The sequence below is a fragment of the Nansenia antarctica genome (assembly GCF_963989245.1).
Source record: "Nansenia antarctica genome assembly, chromosome: 4".
Taxonomy (NCBI): Eukaryota; Metazoa; Chordata; class Actinopteri; order Argentiniformes; family Microstomatidae; genus Nansenia; species Nansenia antarctica.
Window position 1 is genome coordinate 63,878,396 of NC_137689.1, and position 22,948 is coordinate 63,901,343.

The window sequence follows — 22,948 nt, forward strand, 5'->3', positions numbered from 1 at the left end:
TCTTTTCTGGACTCTGCCGGCGGGACCTAGCTAGCTTGATGCACACACATACCGGCTGCTAGCTGGTAAACCACCAAGCTAAGAATTCAAGTGTAATGATTGGCCACACTTGGATACTTGTATATACGATATTAAACTAAAAACACGAAAGGTCATAGCCTACCAAAAGCGTACAAATACTGACTTTGTTTGGTTGTTGCTTGTGTTAATACTTTAGCTAGCCTAACTAGCTGGATTGAGTCTGAACGCACGTGACGTGCCCTTGGTTTCGGGTGGGCTTTTAACAGCAGCTGGAGGATTGTTGGCTCGTTGGATCCACATCGATGCACCAGCGAGGGTCGTTCACGGTGTCCCCTCTGCTGAGCGGGGTCTTCTGTCAGTGCCGGCCGGAGGAGGCGCACTGGGGGGCCGACCCAGGTGGCGGGAATGCCGGGGGGGGCTCATCCTCCTCATCTGTCCCCTCCTCACCTCCCACCCCAGAGGGTCCATCGCCAGGGAAGGAGAAGGACAGCGGTGGCTCGTGTGAGTCGTCGTATCCGTGTGACCTGTGTGGCGGCCCGGAGCAGGACCACCGACTCAAGGTGCTGTTTCAGGTGTTGGACGTGAACGGAGACGGGGGCATCTGCGTCAACGACCTGACCATCGGGCTGAAGAGACTGGGGGTTCACCGCACCGAGCTGGAACTTATGGTGAGTCAGTGATACAGATGTCTCTGTAGTTAGTTACCTTGTTTATATTGATATGAGGACGAGTGTGTTCTGTTCAGACAAGCTAAATACATTTAAATAGCGAGATCTGAGAGGATTAACGCCTTGAAAGACTGACTCTGTCTGTACATAGTGGCTAAAAAAAGAAGTAGGCCTACTTCAGTCACCAATTGGGACTCTAGTTACTGTGTTCATAATGGTGGGAGGGGGGGTGAGGGAGTTCAGACAAGTTAACCACTTAAAGAGCCGTAGAGGGATTATTGTAACGTGTTGAAAGATTGACTGCTAAACTACACTGAATTATTGTTTTTCTTCCTTTGGCTAGTTACTTCAAAGGTTTGGATTTGAAATCAAACTATTACTATTGTGGTTAGGATAAGTACAGATTTCCAGCTTTTAGGCCTATTTGAAGGTATTTGTATAAATATTGGTTTCATTATGTAGAACAACTATTTATACATAGTCCCCCTATTTCAGGGCACCAAAAGTAAATAGGGAGACTTTGTACTGTATAAAAAGTGTTGTTTGTAGGCCTAAATGGTGAAACCATTATACAAATAAAAGCATGAACTGTATTAAAAAATAATTTAAAAAAGATATACTCTGGGGTTTAGCAAAGACAGCTACCAAAAATCTATGAGTTTGACAAAGAAAATTTACGTTTCTGTCTTTACATGATTATTTCTAGATACTTTAATTTTCACTTGTTACACAAACACAATATTCTGCAATAAATACTGTAGCCAGCTGCATAATCTTAACATTATAAGTCAACTGTCATGACCTATACTCAGTATACTGTATAGTCCGTAGTAGTCTACAGTCTGTCCTATACTATACAGTTCTGTCTATCAAAAAAATACCACTCCAACAAAAACATGAACATAAGCGCAGATGTAACAGTTCAAATAAGAACATTATCACAGCTACATTACGTTAAATGAGAATGCACCACTAAGAACAGAAATTCACACTTACACACAATTCTGTAGCAAATGTTCTCCCTTCAGTTTGCAAGGGCAATGTGGGTAAATATGTTTATTTGTTTTGTTGGTCTTTCACTAACTAATGTACCTGTGATGTTGGTTCTTGTTTGATTCTAACTGTATTACATCTGCGCTTGTGTTCATGCAAGTGTTTGGTTAGAGTGGTTGGTATGGCACCAAGTATGTGCAAGTCTATAAGTCGTCCACCTAAAAATAGCCTATTATTGTTAAATACATGAAGTATATCAGCAGAGACTGATCTGTCAGAGGGCAATGTTGTGTGTGAGAAAGAGAAAACAATTCAATTAATTTAGCTGCTTGGTGTAATAAGGGACTCCATTTTTAAGTTTGTGTCTTGTCCCGTGTCCCCGCCCCATGACATCTGTCCCCAGATGGAAAGGAGCCATTCAGGTTGATGCCAGGGCCCAGCATGGGGTCCTGAGTGATTGCTGTGACAGTAATGGGAGTGCCCACTGCCCATGGTGAGGATGGGATTTGGTAATGTCAGGCAGGGGTGCTATGTGGTGTATTGGCTAGGATGGCTTAGGGATCTCTGGTCCTGTGAGGGAGAGAAGGCAGGCAGTGTAAGCATAACCAGTGATGACAGAGGTTATTGCATTTAATTTATTTATTTGATCAGGTTAGTCTAATTGAGATTAATAATCTCTTTTATAAGTGAGACCTGGCCAAAATAGCAGCACACAAAGTAAAAACAACAACAACAAAAAACCCATTTAGGCCTAGATCATAAAACACAAGCACTACAGTTTAAAACATGTATTAAATTCATTTACACATTGAGCAGCAAGAAAGGATTGGGGAAAAAAGGTGCAACTCCCTACACACACACACACACACACACACACACACACACACACACACACACACACACACACACACACACACACACACACACACACACACACACACACACATCATTTTCCATCCTACTATATTTAGCCTCTTTAAACTAATTTAAAGGTACTAGATTTATAGATTAATCTCAGAAGAGCTAAGGAAGGCCAGTCCGCTCTCATATAGAGGGTACAGTGATGAGTGAGGGTTTTGGAGTTAGCCTAGTAACAAACCTCAGCGCCCCATGGTACACAGCGTCTAGCAAACTAATGTCACAGGGCCATACATGTACACCATATCACCAAAATCAATTATATACAAATGTAGTGAAGAGAGAGGCCTTTTTGTCACTTAAAAAAAACATGACTTATTTCAATAATAGAAACCCAACGTGCATGAAGTCCAGTGTAAGAACCAACGCAAAAAATAGATAGCTACTTATTTTGGAAATGGATAGGTGACACGATGTGATTATTACTGTAATCACGAATTATTACTGTAATCATGAATTGTTGTTGTTGCTGTTTGTGAGCTGCTATAACAACTTAATTTCCCCTCACGGATCAATAAAGTATCTATCTGTCTATATCTAACCAGCACTCATGGTTTGTGATGATGATGGTAATTGGACCATAGCTATATCAATTATTGAATAGCTATGGCCCAGGTTAACTTGATATTGAATATCATGGAGCCAGCTGCTGATGAACTTGGCTGGCTAGTTAGTAACACCAACAATGATAATACCAACGTTCAAGTCTTTTAGTTTCAGTTATGTGATAACGCCCTGAAATGAAATGGGTGAATGAGTTGCAATGGGGTGTATAATCCTGTGTCCTTAGTGGTCGTGGACATTTGCCAGACTTTGAATCGGCACGTGAAGCCTACCATTGTCACTTCACCACTGCTCTCAAACAATGAGGTAAAGTTCCAGAAGTCCAGCACAGATCCGCTAGCTAGCCCACTTCATCGGCCATAGACATGCAAACAGGGGTTTTCCTGGCTTAGAAGGGGGCTTGGGTGGGCGGTAGTGGTTGTCTAGGGGTATATAGAAGGGCATGGCGATGTGGCCTAAGTATTTTATTATTATTATTTTCCACTTTTTTTTTGTCTCATATTTTGTTTCTTAATAATACAAATTCTTTATATTTTGAATTATATTATGATGACTAAATGCATAGCTCACTTCAAAACATTGAACACATAATGCATACACATCCATCCTTAGCTACAGTGGTGCTTTCTTTGTCTAGCGGTCTCCAGTGATATGGCATCACCACATGGGCCAGCTGGGACTAGGGATTCATATTTTCCAGAAAAGTTTCAATACCAGCTATAATTAGGGGAGACATTTAGGGGAGACTGCCACATGTCGTGAGCTTGGAGTGCAGGAAGCAATACTGTTTTCAGCAACTTGAAGTCTGATTCAGAGTCCCGGAAAATACAGCATAACATCGGAAGTGCCTATGTAAAGCGTTTAAAGCCAAGCTATGGTCACAATTATGGCCAGTGTTCTCCCCAAAGAATGTAAGATGGGCTCTGTGCCAATTGGCTGCGTCACTATGAAACTGATACAGTATTTAGTAATGATAACATCTTTGATCGCCAATTAAATTGTGGTGAATTTCGAAACAGGAAGTTCTATAAGAGCGTTATCATGTTCCTCAGTTAATTCAGTGCATTTCAGCTATCTCAACATGAACTCTGTGCACTCTGTGCTCCTGAGAGCACTGAGTAACAGCAGTCACTGCCTACAGCAGTACTGTAGGGGTTTCTTGTAGGATTTCCTGTATAACCTGCATTTGTGTGCATTCTGACAGTGTCAATGTGCTTGGAATTCATGGTGACTTTGTGTGAAGTAAAGAATTTCCTAAGAAATTCGAACTACCTACTTGAACTACCTACTCTCATCCAATTGAAGCGGTAAGCCCAGGAAACAGCTGATGGTCATGGACCTTCACAATAATAAGATTTGGACTGATTCCTTCATCACATCGATGTCTTGTGATACCTTTAAATACACTGCTACCTATAACCTCCAGTAAGGGATGCCCCATCTTTCTCAATGGTACTCAAAGATTGAGAGAAGAATAACTTGCCAGTAACATCATTACAATTGTTGGCTTGCATCTAAACATTAGCCAGACTATACATGAGATTTAAAAAGGCTAGGCTTTGACTAAAGAGAAGGGACTGTATCAGAATTAGCCGTCTTTGCTGCAGTCATTATAAGAGTCTGGTCAGAACAACAGCTGTGGCCAATTTATTTTGTCTATCATGGGCCTATGTAGTAGCTGTCCTATATCATTGATGAGTAAAACTAGCTGTAATATTTAGCAGAACAGTATTGAGTATAGTAGTTTGTTGAAAGTAATACAAACAGACATCTCTATATCTACTGGTTGAAGGAGAATCTGCACCCACAGACTCTACTTTGCAATGATCATCTGGCTGACTTTTATATTCACTATCTCAGAGCATAGGAAACGGATGTTAAAGGAAACCAAAACAATATGTTCAACAGTCTGTACAGAAACAAGTTATATACAGTAAACACTACTGTACTACAGTAAATACACTAAAAGCCAGGCTAAAAAGGTGTGTTTTAAGCTTTCTTTTAAAGATATTCACCCTCTCTGCCACCCTCAAGTAGGCTAGTAGCTAAAACGGCCTCACCATGGGTCTTAGACCAGACCCTTGGAACAACCAAGAGCCTACTACCAGAGGACCTGAGGGATTTATTGTTAAAACCATGTCAGACATATAGGCTGCGTTCGTAAATTCGCCGGAGTGCACACTAGGTTCAACGTCATAAAGGGACCAAGTAATTTGATTGGACGAGAGGCAGTCACGTGGACGCTCCGGCACTCTTAGAGCTAATTTACGAATGCGGCCATAGTCTGAGCGAGACCATTTGGTGCTTTGTAAACCAATAAAAGAATCTTGAAATCAATTCTACAACTAACAGGTAGCCAGTGCAGCGATTTTAAAACAGGTGTAATGTGCAAAGCAATTGTCTCTTGAAAAGGACTGAATATGAAAAGAGTGCAAGTTGGCAAAAGAGAGGTAAGCTGGAGGGAGCTTTTGCTGAGCAATACTTGTGGGTTGAAAATCAATGCCGGATGCAGTTGCTATGGCAACACTGACATTCTGATGGGGTGATTTGGGAAAGGAGGGAAAAGCAACAGTCAGCAGATTTTCCCCAGAGGGAATGAGAGACAGGGGAAATGCCCTGCATCCCCCACACAGCCTCCTCAATTCAGGATGTAAAAGTGATGAATTAGTTGCCTAGCTGTATTCTCTCTTGTGATTGGCTGTGGAGTCCAGCTCAGAGGTACTCAGACCTGTCAGTGTGGACTCTCGTGATAGGCTGGTGCAGCGCTGCAGTGAGGATGCAGGTTTAAGGAGCTTCGTTTCCACTGCATTCTGTCGGCTGATATTGAACCGGCTAACCCGCAGTCTGCCTCCTGCTGTTGCCTCAGTTTAAACTGCTCAGTATTTCAGTAGACGAGATGCCGCAAGGATGCAATCCAGGTAGTTTTGAACTCTTACTCGTATCTTGTGTAGTGTATTTAATGTAGGTGCATCATTGTTTATCAAAAGTAAAATGATAGTGCTTTGAGAGTTTGTCAATATAATCAGGTCAGTCATCCTGCATATTTGACTGCTCTGAAGTAGCAACTCAAGTGTTTTTTGGGGATCTTACGACAAGTGTGTTGTCTACAGTAGGCTACAAGTGCTGAGACACCTTAGGAAGGATGACGAAGGGGTAAAACGGTGCACAGAAGAAAAAGCTCCTTGGGCTGAAGCGGTGACGTGGAAGACGTTTTCTCTCTGCAGCCTGAGGTTGTCCTTAGCTGCCCTCCTTGCTTTCTGCTGGCTCAGCAGTTTCACCTCATCAGACACACACACACAAGTTTGTGCCATTTTTTTTAAAGTGTGTGTGTGTGTGGGTACCTGCTCTTCTTACATTCAAACAGACACACACAGCATCCACCAAAAGCATCAGTTCCAGGACGAGAATGCTGCAGAATTTGTGGAAATCTCTGTGCCAGTGGGTTTTGGAATGGACAGAATGTGAGCCCGTAAGGACACAGTCTCTGGAAGAGCGGGAGGCAGAAGTTGCTGGAAAGAATGCAGAGAAAGCTGGTTTCAAGGGAGGCACTGCCGAGACCTCTGTCAGGAACGATAAGGGCATGAGCCAAGGTGCAACTGCGAAGAGGACCACAGTGTTTATAATGGTGGCGCCCCCCAAGGACTTCCAGCAGGTACTACAGGCAATCTGTCCATCAATCATGTAACAAAATGTCAAAGACAACGTTTCTCCTTACCATTACTTAGCCTCTGCCTGCATGTTTGGGATGCATTATCAAAATCCCACTCGGCTAAAACGCTGAATTCACTGCGGAAAATTGTAACGCTGTCGTTTTTAACCACATTGTCATTGGCGGTCAAAGATAGCTATTCTATGCTTACTAAATATGTAAATTTGATTTGCCTTGAAATGTAACCCTGCATATTACGTGCATAGTCTGACGTGTTACCGCTAACACCTGGATCACATCGGCTTGCCAAACTGGTTGCGCCCTGCCAGTAATTCACTCATTTCACTCAGGTCAGGCATTCTGATGTTATACAGTGTAGTCCTGAGTCTGACCATCCTTTTTGGACGGCTAGTGGTTTGCATCTTGCAGTGTAGTCTCTGTAGTTTGACTGGTGACATTCTGTGGATGGTAGTCTCTGACACATCCACATCCACACCTACCTCCTGGAGTGTGTTACTGATCTGTGGGACAGTTGTTGTTGTTTTTTTTCTTAATCATTGTGAGCAATCTTCGGTCATCCACCGTAAAATCTTCCTTGGCCAAACAGGCTGGTTGTAATTTCTGAGCTCAGCAGTGCTTTCTTTCCTTTTATTGAAGTTTAAGGTTTTGGCGTTTCTGATAAAGTATATCTTTTCTGATATTTCAGCCCCATAATGGCTTCCCTGACTTTCATTGATGTCTCTTTGCCCCTCATGTTGACAGACACCAATAGCAACCTCCAAAGGCAAATGGAAAGCCTTGATCAATACTAAACATTCGAGCTCCCTTATGACTGCAAAATTAACTTATGTGGTGGAACACACATTACAAACCAGAAAAACCTGTCAAGGCACTCTTGGGTATGTGGTGTGGTATGTGGTGTGGTATGTGGTGTGGTATGTGGTGTATGTGGTGTATGTGGTGTATGTGGTGTATGTGTGTGTGTGTGTACGTACACAGTGTACACATACAATACGCACAACACATAGGCTACATATTTTGTGATTAGCAGTGAAATATAGAATCTTCTGGTCACCCATGCATGCCTACTACCTGTTTACACCTGACCTGACCCATAACCTACTGTAGTGAGACTGCTCTCTAGTGGTGATTGGTGACAGCCCAAAACAGACACAACTAGACAGACATATACTGTAATTGACCAAAATGGCTCTTGCAGTCAACATGGGATATGTATCTACAAACAAAATCCTTTTAGTGCATATTTTTTTATTTCTACCCCTCTGTCTCTCACACACACCACTCACACCTTCCATAAATCTGTGCACGTCCCTGATTCTTATCCACAGTTGTGGCCTCAACTAACCTCATCTTTCCCTTGTATTTAAATTCATATCGAAATGCTTAAATGTTTATCCCTTAATTCTCCTCACAGAAAATCGTGAAAGCCGGAGACAAGGACCTGGATGGCCAGTTGGACTTTGAGGAGTTTGTTCACTACCTGAGGGACCACGAGAAGAAGCTCCGCCTCGTCTTCAAGAGCCTTGACAAGAAGAATGACGGTGAGGGTGGATTGCACCAATGTGGATTAACTGTTCAACTGGATTAAGTAAAGGTTTAACTATTAATCCATGGTGCACAAAACCTTAATCCTAGTTTTAAATCAATCGTAGTCTAGATCTAATTATTCATATCATCTCTGTTTATGTTTCACATTAAACCAAGATTAATTACAGTGTCATCCATAAGTATCGTAAAGAGGAAGCATTTGTGACAGGGCATGGTTAAAAAGTCCTCAACTAGGGCAAAATCTTTTTTCTGTTTTTTCCAGATTATGAAAGGGTAGATTGTAAGCTTTAAAATGATGTGTCATACATTGAAATCTGAAACAAGTTGAAGAAGTCATGGATAGTTTAATGGTGATACCCCCTGAACCACAGTACTGAGATATCTAGCCTCAAACTTCTTCAGAGACGTTTTTCACAGAGGTAATGAGTGGGAACAATAGCTGGTTAACTCCACCCTAATCACTCCCTCAAGACAACCACACCCTCAAGACAACCACTCCCCCATTACACTACCTGTCATTATCTACCTGTCATCTGTCAGTGGGGTTGTCAACTAACCCTCAGGAAGCAAAATTGCAGGGCTGACATGTTTAAATAGCTAAATAATAATACTAATAATAATAATAATAATTCAAGATTCATGATTCATCATCATTTTATTGCCATGTGTGCCAAAAGTTTATTACGTCCCATTACAAGTACAACAGTAAAATTCATGGCAATGGAAAAAATTTGGCAAGATACAATTGAGCAATACAATAATATAATGGTAAAAAAGTATAATGTTGTGTCTGTGTGTATGCATTTATCATTATAGTCCATAAAGCATCTAGTGGGACTTCGGTGTAGTTCCTTCCCATCCCATCTGGGCATCAAAGCTGTAATAAAAAAAGAAGACAGTACATTTAAAATGATTGCCCACTGTGACCAACACCACTTTTACAAAATAGCCTACTACTATCTTCATAAAATAGAATTGCATACAATGACAATGACAAATACCTGAAGTGCTGGTGACTCATCAGGGTGTCATCTCTCAGAACCTCTCACCTCCTCATTCTCTGTAACACACATTTCAGGTTAGAGGTGTGGACTCTTCTCTAGTATAGGTTTTCCATAGACTCAGTGTACTGTAAGGAGTAGGCTAGTGAAATCATTTCAATTCACAGTATTATTCTACAGCAAATCTACATATCAATGAATGAATCATTATTTTTGATTCCACATAACATTAGCGTTCATTACAAAAGCATTTACTTTTTCTATAATCTATTACATCTCTAACAAAGCTAGCTAGCTAGCTAACAAGCTAACACTTGTTTGGCTAGCTGGTACACACACACAAACACACTAAAATGGTGCATGACACATATTACACTATGTTGCATGTTTAGTAGGTCTGCAACAAATGTATTTATTCATTATGTTTTATCTTTGACAACGTATTTCTTCCTCCCACCATCTCATTAGTGGTGTCTGATAACTGATGCTAACAACGGGGCTGATGCTACCTTACTCACAAAACAACTAATAACTGTTTGGCTATCCTAAGTAAACAACGCAAAATCCTAGTAAACAACACATGTAACTCACTAAAACTTACCCAAGAACACAGCAGAAGGTCTGTGCAGACGACTGTCCCAAGAATAGTGAACTGATGTGGAGATCAATGTCTGACATTCCGTTGTCATCTGTCATGGTCAGATTCAGAGTTCGGAGTTCCCGTTATGTATAGTCCAATATGAAGGAGTTCATTAATTGCCCACTGTCGATATTTCTGCCTGCTTTTGAAATTCAGTTGATAGCATTAGCGAGAGGTTCAGCATCCATCTTGTAAACTTGTAAACAAACGCAGGTGGATCCTTACATACAGCTGGGGTGGGCGTGGCTACACACACTGTCACACTAAAACGAATAATACCCCCCACCCGACTTTGCTAACTAAATGTAGGTATTTAGTGAATGTAAAACTGTTGGATATGATATCGAGTGGGTTCTTCATCGCTTCGTTTGTCGTCCTATGCCAAAAACCGGAAAACACATTTTTTCACAACAATACTTGTTTGGCTCGATTGCGAGGTTTCAAAATGGCCGAGATGGGGACCTATTAATCAGACGCTGTCACATTTTGTCTTCTTTTAGCTCTATACTCCCAACAGTTTGGATTTTATTTTTTCTCATTGGTTTCACCATTTAGAAATGACAACCATTTTTATACATAGTCCCACATGATGGAGGGGGTGCTAGGATTTGGGCATGTATACCTGCCACAAGAACTGTCTAACTTGTCTTAATTAGTGTCTTTATATACTGTTCACAATGAAATGTTGACCGAATACTCAGCATGGATCTCCCCAAATAATAGTAATCATAGAGCAACTATCTTTGATCAACAACTACATCATTGTTAAAAACTAAAACTAAAAACTAGAAACTAAAGCAGAAGTGTTATGCTGTTCCTCTGTCAATTCATCATTTTAGCTGTATTTTTTGGGCATTTTGCCATGAATAAACGAGAGTCAGGTTTTGATAATGCAGTCCAGCGCCACGCTGTTGAAAAAATCCTGGGGAGAACCCTGTTCAGTTACAGTATTGTTACAAGGGCTTTGATGTGTTCCACAGGTCGCATCGACTCGCAAGAAATCATGCAGTCTCTTCGAGATCTGGGAGTGAACATCTCAGAGCAGCAGGCCGAGAAGATCCTTAAAAGGTGAGGCTGTTGGAAAGGGCCTGACAGACTCCACCACCTCCACCAAGCAGTGATTGTCTCAATATGTGTCTTTGTCAAACCGTGTCCTACATGTGTCCTGCGTTTGTCCTACATGTGATGTCTGACATTCTTACTAGGCTCTTCTTTTCTCTACCTTACATTTTCATTAACACTCCCTCATGCCTCATGTCTTTCCTGCTTTCCTGCTCGCTGTCCCTCATCTCCTGGGCGATCAGGTCTCGACTGGTCAGTCTGTCATCCATCCATTCAACTCATTTAGTGCCACGGGTGAATAAAGTAAAAATGATAGCCAAAGTATTGTTGCTAGGTAAATACCACATAAAATACCTGGCACTCTAGGTGGTGAGTGTTCCGGAATTCTTTGGCAGTTAGTGAGTTAACAACATGGTTACATGCCCGGGTCGACCAGTTAAACAGAGTCCACCAGTAAAACAGAGTCCACCAGAACATTCCATCTTGGTGTTGGTGTTTCCTTAAGTGTCCTAGCGCTGCTTGGAAAGTGCACTTTAGTCACGGACGAAGCTTCCTGTCTAATACCTGTCATGGCTTCACCTTTAGGTGTTAAAAGGAAGCAGTTTTAACAACTTCTTTGGCATATTACAGAGACAGAAACCACAATGATTTACTAAAGTATAAACTGTAAACCTAGGGTTATTTTTTTCTCAGATGAGATTATATTGCTTAGTTTAAAAAAAAGAAAAAAGAAGAAGAAGGAAACAGATGTTACATCTATATGGAACTAAAAAACATTAGTGGGATTTCTTTACCGTCCATTTAGAAAACTACTTACTTCACGAGTTCAACTTGTGTTAAAGCATGTCGTCATCTCCAGTGTCCCCTCACTCTAACTGAGTCTGTATGTCCACCCCCCCACTCCCCTGTGCTTCTCTATCTTTTCTCGTCTCTCTTGCGTATCTCAGAATAAGGAGGGGCCATATCTGGGACCCCATCATGTGGTAAGTACTGATCTTCTCCGTCTTCCTGCCTGGCCTGTTCCCTCCTTTGGCAACACATCGTATTCACGTTTGTGTACATTTCTTTTTTCTTTTCTAAAGACCAAACCTCTCAAATTTGAGAAGCTTCATTCTCAGAATGAGGTTTTAATGCAGGTCGAGGAACTGCTGGATCTGTTACAATTTCAATACAGGCCTGGTAGAGGTGTGGAGGATGCTTTTGTTACACTATTAAACTCTCTGTACCAGCATTTGGAGGGCCCCAAGACTCATGCCAGAATCGTATTTATTGATTTCTCTTCGGCATTCAATACCATCCAGCCTTTCCTACTTGCAGAGAGGCTCTTCTGTCATTTTGAACTCGATCCTAACCTGATTGGTTGGATAATGGACTTTTTAACGGTCACAGTGTGTGAGAGTTAACGGAGCTCTCTCCAATCGGCTCTACACCGGTTCCCCACAAGGTTTTATTTTTATTTATTTATTTAGCACACAAGAAATTGTGCAAGGAGGGAACGAAGCCCAGAGGTTGCTGTCTCTTCCCCCTTCTTTACATCTTGTACACTATTGAGTGTATTGTACTGTATGAGAATAGACACATCTTAAAGTTTGCTGATAATTCCGTTATTGTTAGCCTCCTTCAGGATCATGGGCCAGTGGTGGATGACTTTGTGTCTTGGTGTGATGAGTCTTTCCTCCATCTAAATCTGTCAAAAACGAAAGACATGTACGTTGATTTCAGAAAGTCACCACCTAGCCCACTGCCAACTGTTATTAAACGTGTTGACATTGACCCAGTGGATAGCTATACATATTTGGGTATTGTTTTTGACAACAAACTGTGTTTCGAATGTTGACTCCACAGAACCATGTTGACTCCACAGAAGAAAAGGTCCAGCAAAGCCCTTTTTTTCCCTGAGAAAAATTAACTCTTAACATTTCTACTGAGATGAAGTTTCATTGAATCTGTTCTAACATGTTGTATTGCTGCATGGTTTGATAACCTAAATCTATCCAATAAGAACAGACTTGGAGGTCTTGTTAAAGTGGCCAGTAGAATCTCTGGGGGTAGTCAGGCCAGGCTTTTGGACATTTATAACAGGCAGGTCCTTAGGAGAGCTAAAACTATTGGTCTGCCAGGACCATTCACTCCAGAGGGAGTTTGAGCTTTGCCCTCTGGGCGTCGTTTCAGGACTCCTGCTAGGAGGACTAAAAGAGTGTGTCATTGTTTCCTTTATCCCTAGTACTATTAATATGCTTAATGGCAAATAGCACTTTGGCCGCATTCTTGTATTCCCCCTACACTCTTTCCACACTTGCACTTTTTGTACTGGTATGAATTTCCATTTATCTGAATTAGCTCTGCGATTTTATTATATTGATTGTTGTGTTGATGTTGTTGTGATGTTGTCTTTGTATTCTGTCTGTGTGAACCTGGCTGAAAAACGAATTTCCCCTAGGGGACAAAGAAACTTTGAACCGTGAACTTTGAAATTCCAAAATGCAACATTATTTTGAGAGCACACCATTTTAGACAATTCACTTTAGCGACGATGCTCTGATGGTTGAATGTGAAATCCCCACATCATTCTTTAACTGGGAAAAGGGAAACAATACATTTATTCTTCAAATGTTGTGGATGTGTGAACAGCCTCAATTCCCAAACCCACTCATGATCTGACACAAGAAAAAAGTAAAAAAAAAAAAAAAGCTTAACTCAGTGGTGTTTTTTGTGTCCTCTTTCAATAGCATGGACAAGAATGGCACGATGACCATTGACTGGAATGAGTGGAGAGACTACCACCTATTGCACCCTGCCGATAACATTCCTGAGATCATCCTGTACTGGAAACACTCAACGGTAAGGCATAGTCAGAAAAAAACAAAATGGTGCTATTCTCTGAACAATGCTTCGTGGGCTGTATGGGACTTAACATTTGATGTCACTGTACCAAGACCATTGAAAGCTTTAGAACCACCTACCGGTACTATTGACAGAAGAAAGGAAATACCTATTTTGAGGGGGCCAATTTTTTTTTAAGGTCTGGGGAAAACCGCCATAGATCTTATCTGTCACTTTCTTTCACTCAGATCTTTGATGTTGGGGATAGTCTGTTGGTACCAGACGAGTTCACAGCGGAGGAGAAGATAACAGGGATGTGGTGGCGACACCTAGTGGCTGGAGGTGGAGCCGGCGCAGTCTCTAGAACTTGCACAGCACCTTTGGACAGGTGCAAAGTGCTCATGCAGGTAAGAGTGTGTCTCACTACACAAGATCATTTACATTTTTAGCATTTTAGCAAACACCTTTAACCAAAGCAACTTAGAACAAATACATTTGTCTAAGTAAGTCAATCATCTATCCATCAGTCATCGCAATAAAAAGTAATTTACCAGACTGATCTTAGCTCACTTCAAAGTGAATATTGGAATGAAAAAAGACCATTAGAGGGCCAATTGCATAACCATATCCGCTAACATATGCAATTGCAACAGAAGAGTTGTCCATGGATGACATGGCAGATTAGCTGGCAAAATTCATGTAAATAATTTTGGTCACATTTGGAGCACATCCATAATTCTTTGAACATGTCGATTGGTGATTGGGTAAAAGAGGACAATGCAAGATAATAATGTGTGTGTGTAATTGAGATTGGTTATGATACAAACTACATTGTATAAACACTAAGGTTGAGAACCGGTTCCAAATTGTTCGATGCATCGGCATCGTATACCTCCAAGGTTATCGATTCCTCTTATCGATGCCGGCATATTTTGCTCATGTGCTGACAGTTGCGCATTGCAAAAACGTATGCGTCATGATGTCAAACTCTTGATAATTGAATCTGTATTAATAACATCTTATCAATTCCCATCCCTAATAAGCACCCTCTTGACCGCTCAGCTGCTATACATTTGACTGAAGAATGTAAACTGACGACATTTGAATAATCATTTCTATCTTTTGTGTGCGCAGGTCCACGCCTCCTGTAACAATAGCATGCGCATCGCGGCAGGCTTCACCCAGATGATTCGGGAGGGGGGCATGATGTCGCTATGGCGAGGAAACGGAATCAACGTTATCAAGATCGGCCCAGAAACCGCCATCAAATTCATGGCTTATGAGCAGGTAAACAACAGCAGCCAATGGAACAAGGCCTCAGAGTTTTCTTTGCTCTTATTTTGGCAAAACGGGGCCCCCACCAGAGCTGGTACTCCTTCGTCTTTTCAATTGAGAATTTTGCTGATAACTTTTGCACCTCCCACCCCCAAAAAATATGGGGGATACTGTATACGGTTGCACTGTTACTTACTATTTTTTTCTGTTTTTTTTGGCAGATCAAAAGGTTGATTGGAAGTAACCAGGAGACCCTGGGCATCTTGGAGAGGCTGGTGGCAGGATCCTTGGCCGGAGTTATTGCCCAGAGCAGCATTTACCCCATGGAGGCGAGTACAGCCCCCCACCTAGCTCTCCATGGCTCTCTTTGTGCTGTATGCACTCCATTCCCAAGTGATAAATAAGAATGTATTTTTTAAAGTGTATTTTTAGTGTTATATTTCTAGTATAGTTGAGTTTAAATATACTTAAGTATATTAAAGAATACTAAAATGACCCAGCTGAAGTTGTATTTAACATGCTACAAAATTGTGTAGGTTTTTAGCATATTTAGTATAGTTGAAATATGTTAAATTGTCCCCTCAATATATATTTAGCTATTATTATTCTTAGTCATATACAAAGCGAAGTATATTAAACGTGTGTTAATAATGTGTTACTACCGTATTTGTGTATACAAAAAATGCGCAGTTCAATTAGATAGAAAATGCATTGTTATTTATGTTTTTTATTAATTTGATCATTTTATGAATCAACCTTTATTAATGCATGAAGTCATGATGAGGGGGACATGACATGTAACCATGTGACTCTTGCAGTAGGTCTCTTGCAGCAGGTGACTCTTGCAGCAGGTCAACTGCCAAGCAAGGAGGCCCATAGGCTTCTGACTTGTACGTACGGCTGAATGGCATACCTTATCTTGGTCCTACATATTATTTGCAGTTATAGTTTGCAACTTAATACACATAATTGAGGGATAGTAGGAATCGAACTATACACAACTGAAGAATAGCACTGTTAATACACCGCTCAACAAAATTAAGGGAACGCTTAATCATCACAGTATAACACCAACTAAATTAAACTTCTGGGATATCGATCTGTCCAGTTAGGAAGCGTAAACGATTGTCAATCAATTTCACCTGCAATTTCACCTGCAGCCCATTCAGGTTGCACAGGTAGTCCAGCTCCTCCAGGATGGCACATCCATACGTGCTGTCGCAACAAGGTTTGCTGTGTCTTCCAGCACAGTCTCAAGAGCGTAGAGGAGATACTGGGAGACGGGCCATTACATGAGGAGAGCTGAACAGGGCCGTAGAAGGGCAACAACCCAGCAGCAGGATCCGTATCTGCTCCTTTGTGTGATGAGGAATAGGAGGAGCACTGCCAGAGCCCTACAAAATGACCTCCAGCGGGCTACTCACTAGTTCCTAGTGGAACTTGTGCTCACAGCCAAGCACCGTGCAGCTCGATTGGCATTGACCAGAGAACACCACAATTGGCAGCTTCGCAATCGGCGCCCCGTTCTCTCACAGATGAGAGCAGGTTCACACTGAGCACCTGACGGACGTGAAAGAGTCTGGAGATGCCGTGGTGAACGTTATGCTGCCTGCAACATCATCCAGCATGACCAGTTTGGCGTGTTAGTGATGGTCTGGGGAGGCATATCCTTGAAGTGTTCCCTTAATTTATTTGAGCAGTGTACATAATCCAACCTCAAAATGAGCATTGAATCAAATAAATAAACAAGCTGTAAGTGTTACTGTTAACAAAAAGTTAAATTTGAGACAGGAATGCTGGGTAATATGTAAATATTAAAATAATAACTATAAAAGTATATTAACATCATTCTAAACATACTTCGTTTCATATTTTTTATTGGAATCTTTCAGGATATTTTACTAATGTTTTTGTTCAAAGCTGTTGCTGAGATGGTTTACTCATGGCCCAAGACAACCACAATACTTAAAACACTTCTAATTGATCACATTAGAGGTGCAACTGCCTTAAAGTTGAAGGACCAGGTAACCGAACACTCTGTAAAAAGTATGGGATTAGAAATGTTTGAAATACAAGTACACTATTTTATGATCCCAGGTCAAGTGACTCCATTAGAGGAGTATTTTTACTCCTTTATTGACAATTATCATGACAGTAGTAAGTTAGGGGAAGATAGAGCAGACTGCTGGACCCAGTAGTTGAACCCGGGCCCGAAGGAGAACATATATAGTTGTCGCGTGCGTTACCACTAAGCCATGACATTGGCCCCAAATAGAAATATCTTATCCTTGTTGTTTTTTTTGCATCTCTTCTACAGGTTCTGAAGACCCGACTAGCCCTGAGAAAGACGGGTCAGTACTCAGGAATTGCTGACTGCGCCAAACACATTTTCCGGAAGGAGGGCATGGCTGCTTTCTACAAGGGCTATATTCCCAACATGTTGGGCATCATTCCCTATGCTGGCATTGACCTGGCTGTGTATGAGGTGCGTGTCCGTGTGTGTCCTCACCTTGAATGTCCTGCAGCGAGTTTCCGGAAACCATTGGGAGCTCACATTCTACTTCAGTTAATTGTGAATTTACGAGAGTGGCAGACCATGCCAAATCTGCCCTCCCCACTCTTTAAAAGAGACAAGAAAACAAAAGAATGCTGAACTGAATTGATAACTGTTTAGAATAAGCTCTGACAGTAATTGAATGATATAATAGTAAGCAAATTATTGAGAATCTTTAAAAACCACTCAATTATTTAACACATTAAATGCTTGACCTATAACCGTTCAGATAAACAGTAGAGACAAAACAAACTTTTAAAATGTTGTGACATGCTTGGCCGTGTGGAATACAAGCTGTGTGGCTTAGCCAAAAGTGGAGAAAACAACTGTCCTTGTTTGCTAGTAATAGGACACTGTTGCCCTTAAAACTGACAGGTGTTATCTTGGCAAAAAAAACACTGTTCTAACTCAAACAATATTATGCCACTAACTACCAAACACATTCTCTGTCTTGTTCTAACCGCTTGGTCTACCCCTCTTACTCCTCACTCCTCCCTCTCCCAGACTCTGAAGAACTGGTGGTTGCAGCGGTACGCCACAGACAGCGCAGACCCCGGAGTGTTTGTGTTGCTGGCCTGTGGCACCACTTCCAGCACCTGTGGCCAACTGGCCAGCTACCCATTGGCCCTGGTCAGGACCCGTATGCAGGCGCAAGGTGAGATACCCATCCACACTACTCTTATTTTTCACACTTCTGCTACTAATTATAATGTGACTTTTCCGGTGCTCAAAGTATTTCACATTATGTTGGGGATCACTGGCCCCATCTACTACTGTTTAGCACCCAACTACCGGGTTCTGCGTTTTTTAAATCCTGGACAGGGCATTTTAATTAGTCAAATTTGGTGAAGTAGAGTGATGGTGAGTTATCTCTTCCACCAGATTCATGAACTCCTCGTGGAAAGTAAAGTAGAGAATGCAACTAGCTATTATTGATCAGCTCCCATAGTGTTTTTTCTATGTTCGGGTGGTTCTACTCATTGTATTTTTATGTTCATACCTTTTTAACTCACTAACCAAAGGTTTAGATTTAAACCAGGATGACATTTTTAACTAGGTTTAAGCTAGGTTTATAGTTTGGTGCAACAGGATTAGTAGATAAACCATGATTGAATCCAGTTTAAAAGTTAAACCATGTTGGTGCAACCCAGCCTATCGGCCAAAGAATTCCAGAACACTCACCACCTAGAGTGCCACGTGTGGTGTTTACCTAGCAACAATACTTCAATCAGCTACAAAATGAAGCATCATAATGTATGGGTATTTGGTGAATAAAGTCACCCGTGGCACTCTAACTCTAATTGGCACCAAATGTTGACATTTTGGGTGACTTTATTCATCCTCAGCACTAAATGAGTTAATAGTTTCATTTGATTAAGGACAGATGCAATTAAAAGATTGACATATTGAATTAACAACAGTGAGATACATTAAAACATAACACTTACTGTGATTTATTGCCTAATCACATCACTGCTGCCCCCATCTTGCCTCTTAGCCACACAGGAGGGTGGACCCCAGATGACCATGACTGGTCTCTTCAGACACATCTGGAGGACAGAGGGTGCAACGGGTCTCTACCGGGGTCTGACCCCCAACTTTATGAAGGTGATTCCAGCTGTTAGCATCAGCTACGTGGTCTATGAGAACATTAAAATGACCCTGGGAGTGCAGTCACGGTGAGGAGGAGACGGCAACCAGGGGTGGCCTCCCCACCAAATAACTCCAAAGGGTTATTTGGTTATATTTTGATTTTTAAAAATAACTGCGTGAGGAGTTCTCCAAGCCGTAGAGGTCACGACCTCAAAAGATGAATCAGCAGACGGAAGGTTTTTTCTTCCTCTTTTTTGGACAGATGCAGGAAAAAGAGAGACAACACTAAGGACACTAAAAAGAAGCGAAAGATGTGTAGAGACGGACACTGGTTTGATGGGGGGAGGGGATCTCATACATGTGATCTTAGTTGTCATTATTTAAGGAATTATTTAATAAATACAGATGCTCCCCTGTATTCTCCAACCTGTTTGAAGTTGTACCCCTGAATCCTCCAACCTGTTTGATGTTCAAGTATCTGCTAATGCTTGATTTAGGGACCAAGAATCTGCATTTGTTTGTCAATGACAGAAGGTGGTGCAGGTCAAGTGAATGAACGTTCACCACAAAGTATTGCTAATCATCTGTAGGTGACAGTATTGCTAATTTTTCAAGGGCTTTTCATATAGACATCTAGAATTCTCAATTTATTTGTTTATCCTCCTCAATCAGCTGTTAAATTAGCTGTTATCAGTATAATGAGAGTGCAAATGTTTGCTCAACTCACTTTCAACTCTTGTTTCATTGGTTTCCATTATTTATTTGGCAAATTATTTCTTTCTATTTTGCAGCATATATTACTACTCCAACTCCATATCATGCCTTCTCCTTTCTCATTGTATGACTTAATGAGGATGTTTAACTACTGATTTCAAATTAACATGTTGGATGCCCACAGTGTCTTAATGTCCAATTGGTCTCGAAATCAATGTGTATGTGATGCTAATATATTTTTGTACAATGTAACCAGATATTTATTTAAATGTGGTCCATACAGGAAGCACCCAAAGAATATATATTCAGTAACATATTCAGTAGACCAACTGTGAATATTGTATTTTTATTTTTATTTTATAGAGGCAATGTAGCAGATGACCTGCTGATCAAGGTCTGTTTGTGTGCAGAATGTGTTGTATTTTCAAGTTGCCTTGCATTAGGTTCGAGATCCTATTAAAGCTTGACGACAAGTAGATTAGGCTTCTTAAGATCCAGCTATATGTGGTTGGCTATGTCACAGTAGACATTTCTGAGAAGTTCTGATTCTAAATTGACATTCTGATATGGTCAGTGTAGACTGGTTCTGCTCCTTTGTACGACCAATACAATGAGCAAACTGCACCAGCCAGCTTCCACTGAATGCGCTTCGAAAAACAGTAGATGTGTAAACGGTTAACACATGCACTTTAATCTGCTTATCTAAACTTGAATACACTTCAATGGAAATAAAACAATGTTGCTGAAATCAAATGATGAATTGGTATCATTATGTAGTGTTTTGTTTATAATAAATAAGATTAAAGGCCCAATCTGTGAACACTGCAACTTGAAAGGACATGTACCTGCTTGAGTTGTGGAAGGTAAACATTGCATAATCATATAACAAAACAGGAGGGCTGTCCTTGTTCTGGCCAAGTTGTGTCAAAATGTCCAAAAGTGGCAGCCATTAAAAGATTGAAACAAAAGTTAGTGAATCAGAATATGTTTTTCCTGTCCTCCAGTAACTGTAGTTGCAACTCTGTATATGGAGTGGCTTTGGTTAAAGATGGGATGTTTACCTTGGCCACAACTCAAGATGGTGAGTAGCCTATTGAATTGCAGTGATTATGGATTGGGCCTTTCATATAAAAGTAATACGTGTTAAGTGGAGCATGGAAGTAGGCTCTCTCGTCATAGCCGTAGCCATGCTTAAGCCTCAAGTCACCATCCTTAAAAAAACGAATGTCCTGTGTGATAACGGCAATTTATTTTTCATTGGATTTGTGAACAAAATGTACTGTTTCAATTTGATACTTGATTATCCCTCACAATATTTAAAGGAATTGATCATCAAACCTCAGATTTACTCCTATGATGTAGTATTAATACATTTAATTCCTCATTAAACCAGACAATGTTTTGTTTAAGGCTATCAAACTTTGTTAAAATCAGCAGACGCTCATCGCCATGGGGAGGTGTGCCCCTTCCTGTCCAGTTAGGTCATTTCAGGACATTATCATTTGATTATTTATGGCCTTTTTGGTTAAAGGTTAATGGCAATATCTTCCTCTTGTTCAAATGTAAAACAAAGGACGGTTGCCTTATTTGACCTGAGAAATCAGTAAATGTTTTAAGCTATTGGTCTTACTCCGTTCTAGTTATTTTCATATACTGTATTGTTTGATCCCCAAGGAAAGGTGTGCATTTGGTGCAGCTTCATAAAAATATTGGTTGTTTTGCACTTTAGCTTTGTGCAAAAACAGAAGACTGAAGATTTTATCTGTTTTGATTTTAGGATCCCCATTAGCAAACATTTGATGGTTGCCATGTTGTGCCAGAACCCTCATCACATTACATATCAGTTTGTCTTCCTTATTGTTTCAACATTTGTTTCCTAAAAAATAGATTCAGATGTGCAGCCAGACCTATTTGCCACTCCCTTTGCTTCACCTCTTTTAACCATACATTCTTTTAGTTCATCATGGGGTGGCTGTGGCTCAGGAGGTAGAGCCGGCGAAGAATTGCTCCAGGGTCGCTGTCTATGGCGGACCCCTGGACTAGAGCATAAAATGCCAAATTTCAACAATTGACTGACAAGTTGATTGCATGGCAATAAAAACAATTATCATCATCATCATCAACCCAAGGAGCCGTAACAGCTCTAACAGTCAGCTCTTTGATCGGTACATGCTTATCCATAACTGGGATCAACAGTTTGTTGGAAACTTTAAGTGCAGTATCTGGGTCTATGTGTGACATCAGACCAGCAGATATTTCTAACATCATCCACATATGAATCACGACAGAGACCCTTGTGCAATCTTTTATGTACAATTTTTGGTCACTAAAGCCAATGGGAACAGATGGAGAGCAGAATTCAGCAGTATTGGTGTAAATGTGATCAATGCATGGGGATCACACAGTTCCTGTTTTGTTAGTGTGCACCCTGGTAGGTTGGTTAATAACCTGGATCAGATTACAGGCACTGATTATAGTACAGCTTGTGTCTCCTAGGACATAGATTTCTCTATTTTCATTGCATGCTCGATCAAACATTTCACACAGATTATCAAGATACTGACTGTTAGAGCTTGATGGTTTATAACAGCATCCCAGCAATATAGGTTTAAGGTTGGGTAAGTGAAGACTGAAACATACACCAGCCAATAATAGATACAGATCACTTTTGAAAGGGAGTGTTTCATGGGTCTGTAATGAGCAGCGAATTACAATAAAGGGCCAAAGTGGGGGAACCTTCAACACACACACACCCACCGGCTCCCCCTCCCTCCTCTCCCCACTCACTCACACTATACTCACTCAGCAACAACCTGCCTCACTGCCTTAGTGGTGCAATTTAAAAGTAGGCCAACAACTCACACACCCTGTCCTGGCAGTAGGTTGCAATAAAATGTGAATATA

At 41.0% G+C, this 22,948-nt stretch overlaps 1 protein-coding gene across 2 annotated transcripts; it reads left to right on the forward strand.

The window, feature by feature from the left end:
* Window positions 1-323: 323 nt before the first annotated feature.
* Window positions 324-19,822, forward strand: slc25a25b (solute carrier family 25 member 25b; the record flags this gene model as incomplete). 2 transcript variants are annotated; one of them, XM_080527912.1, is made up of 11 exons in its annotated part: window positions 324-689; window positions 8,249-8,375; window positions 11,004-11,091; window positions 12,033-12,068; window positions 13,815-13,926; window positions 14,157-14,315; window positions 15,043-15,195; window positions 15,405-15,512; window positions 17,501-17,668; window positions 18,242-18,392; window positions 19,236-19,822. In XM_080527912.1, the coding sequence occupies 11 exons, from the start codon at window positions 324-326 to the stop codon at window positions 19,418-19,420; spliced, it is 1,653 nt and encodes a 550-aa protein (XP_080384038.1). In that variant the 3' UTR covers window positions 19,421-19,822. The 2 variants fall into 2 exon arrangements, with proteins under 2 accessions (XP_080384038.1, XP_080384039.1); XM_080527913.1 differs by lacking the exon at window positions 12,033-12,068.
* Window positions 19,823-22,948: the final 3,126 nt, after the last annotated feature.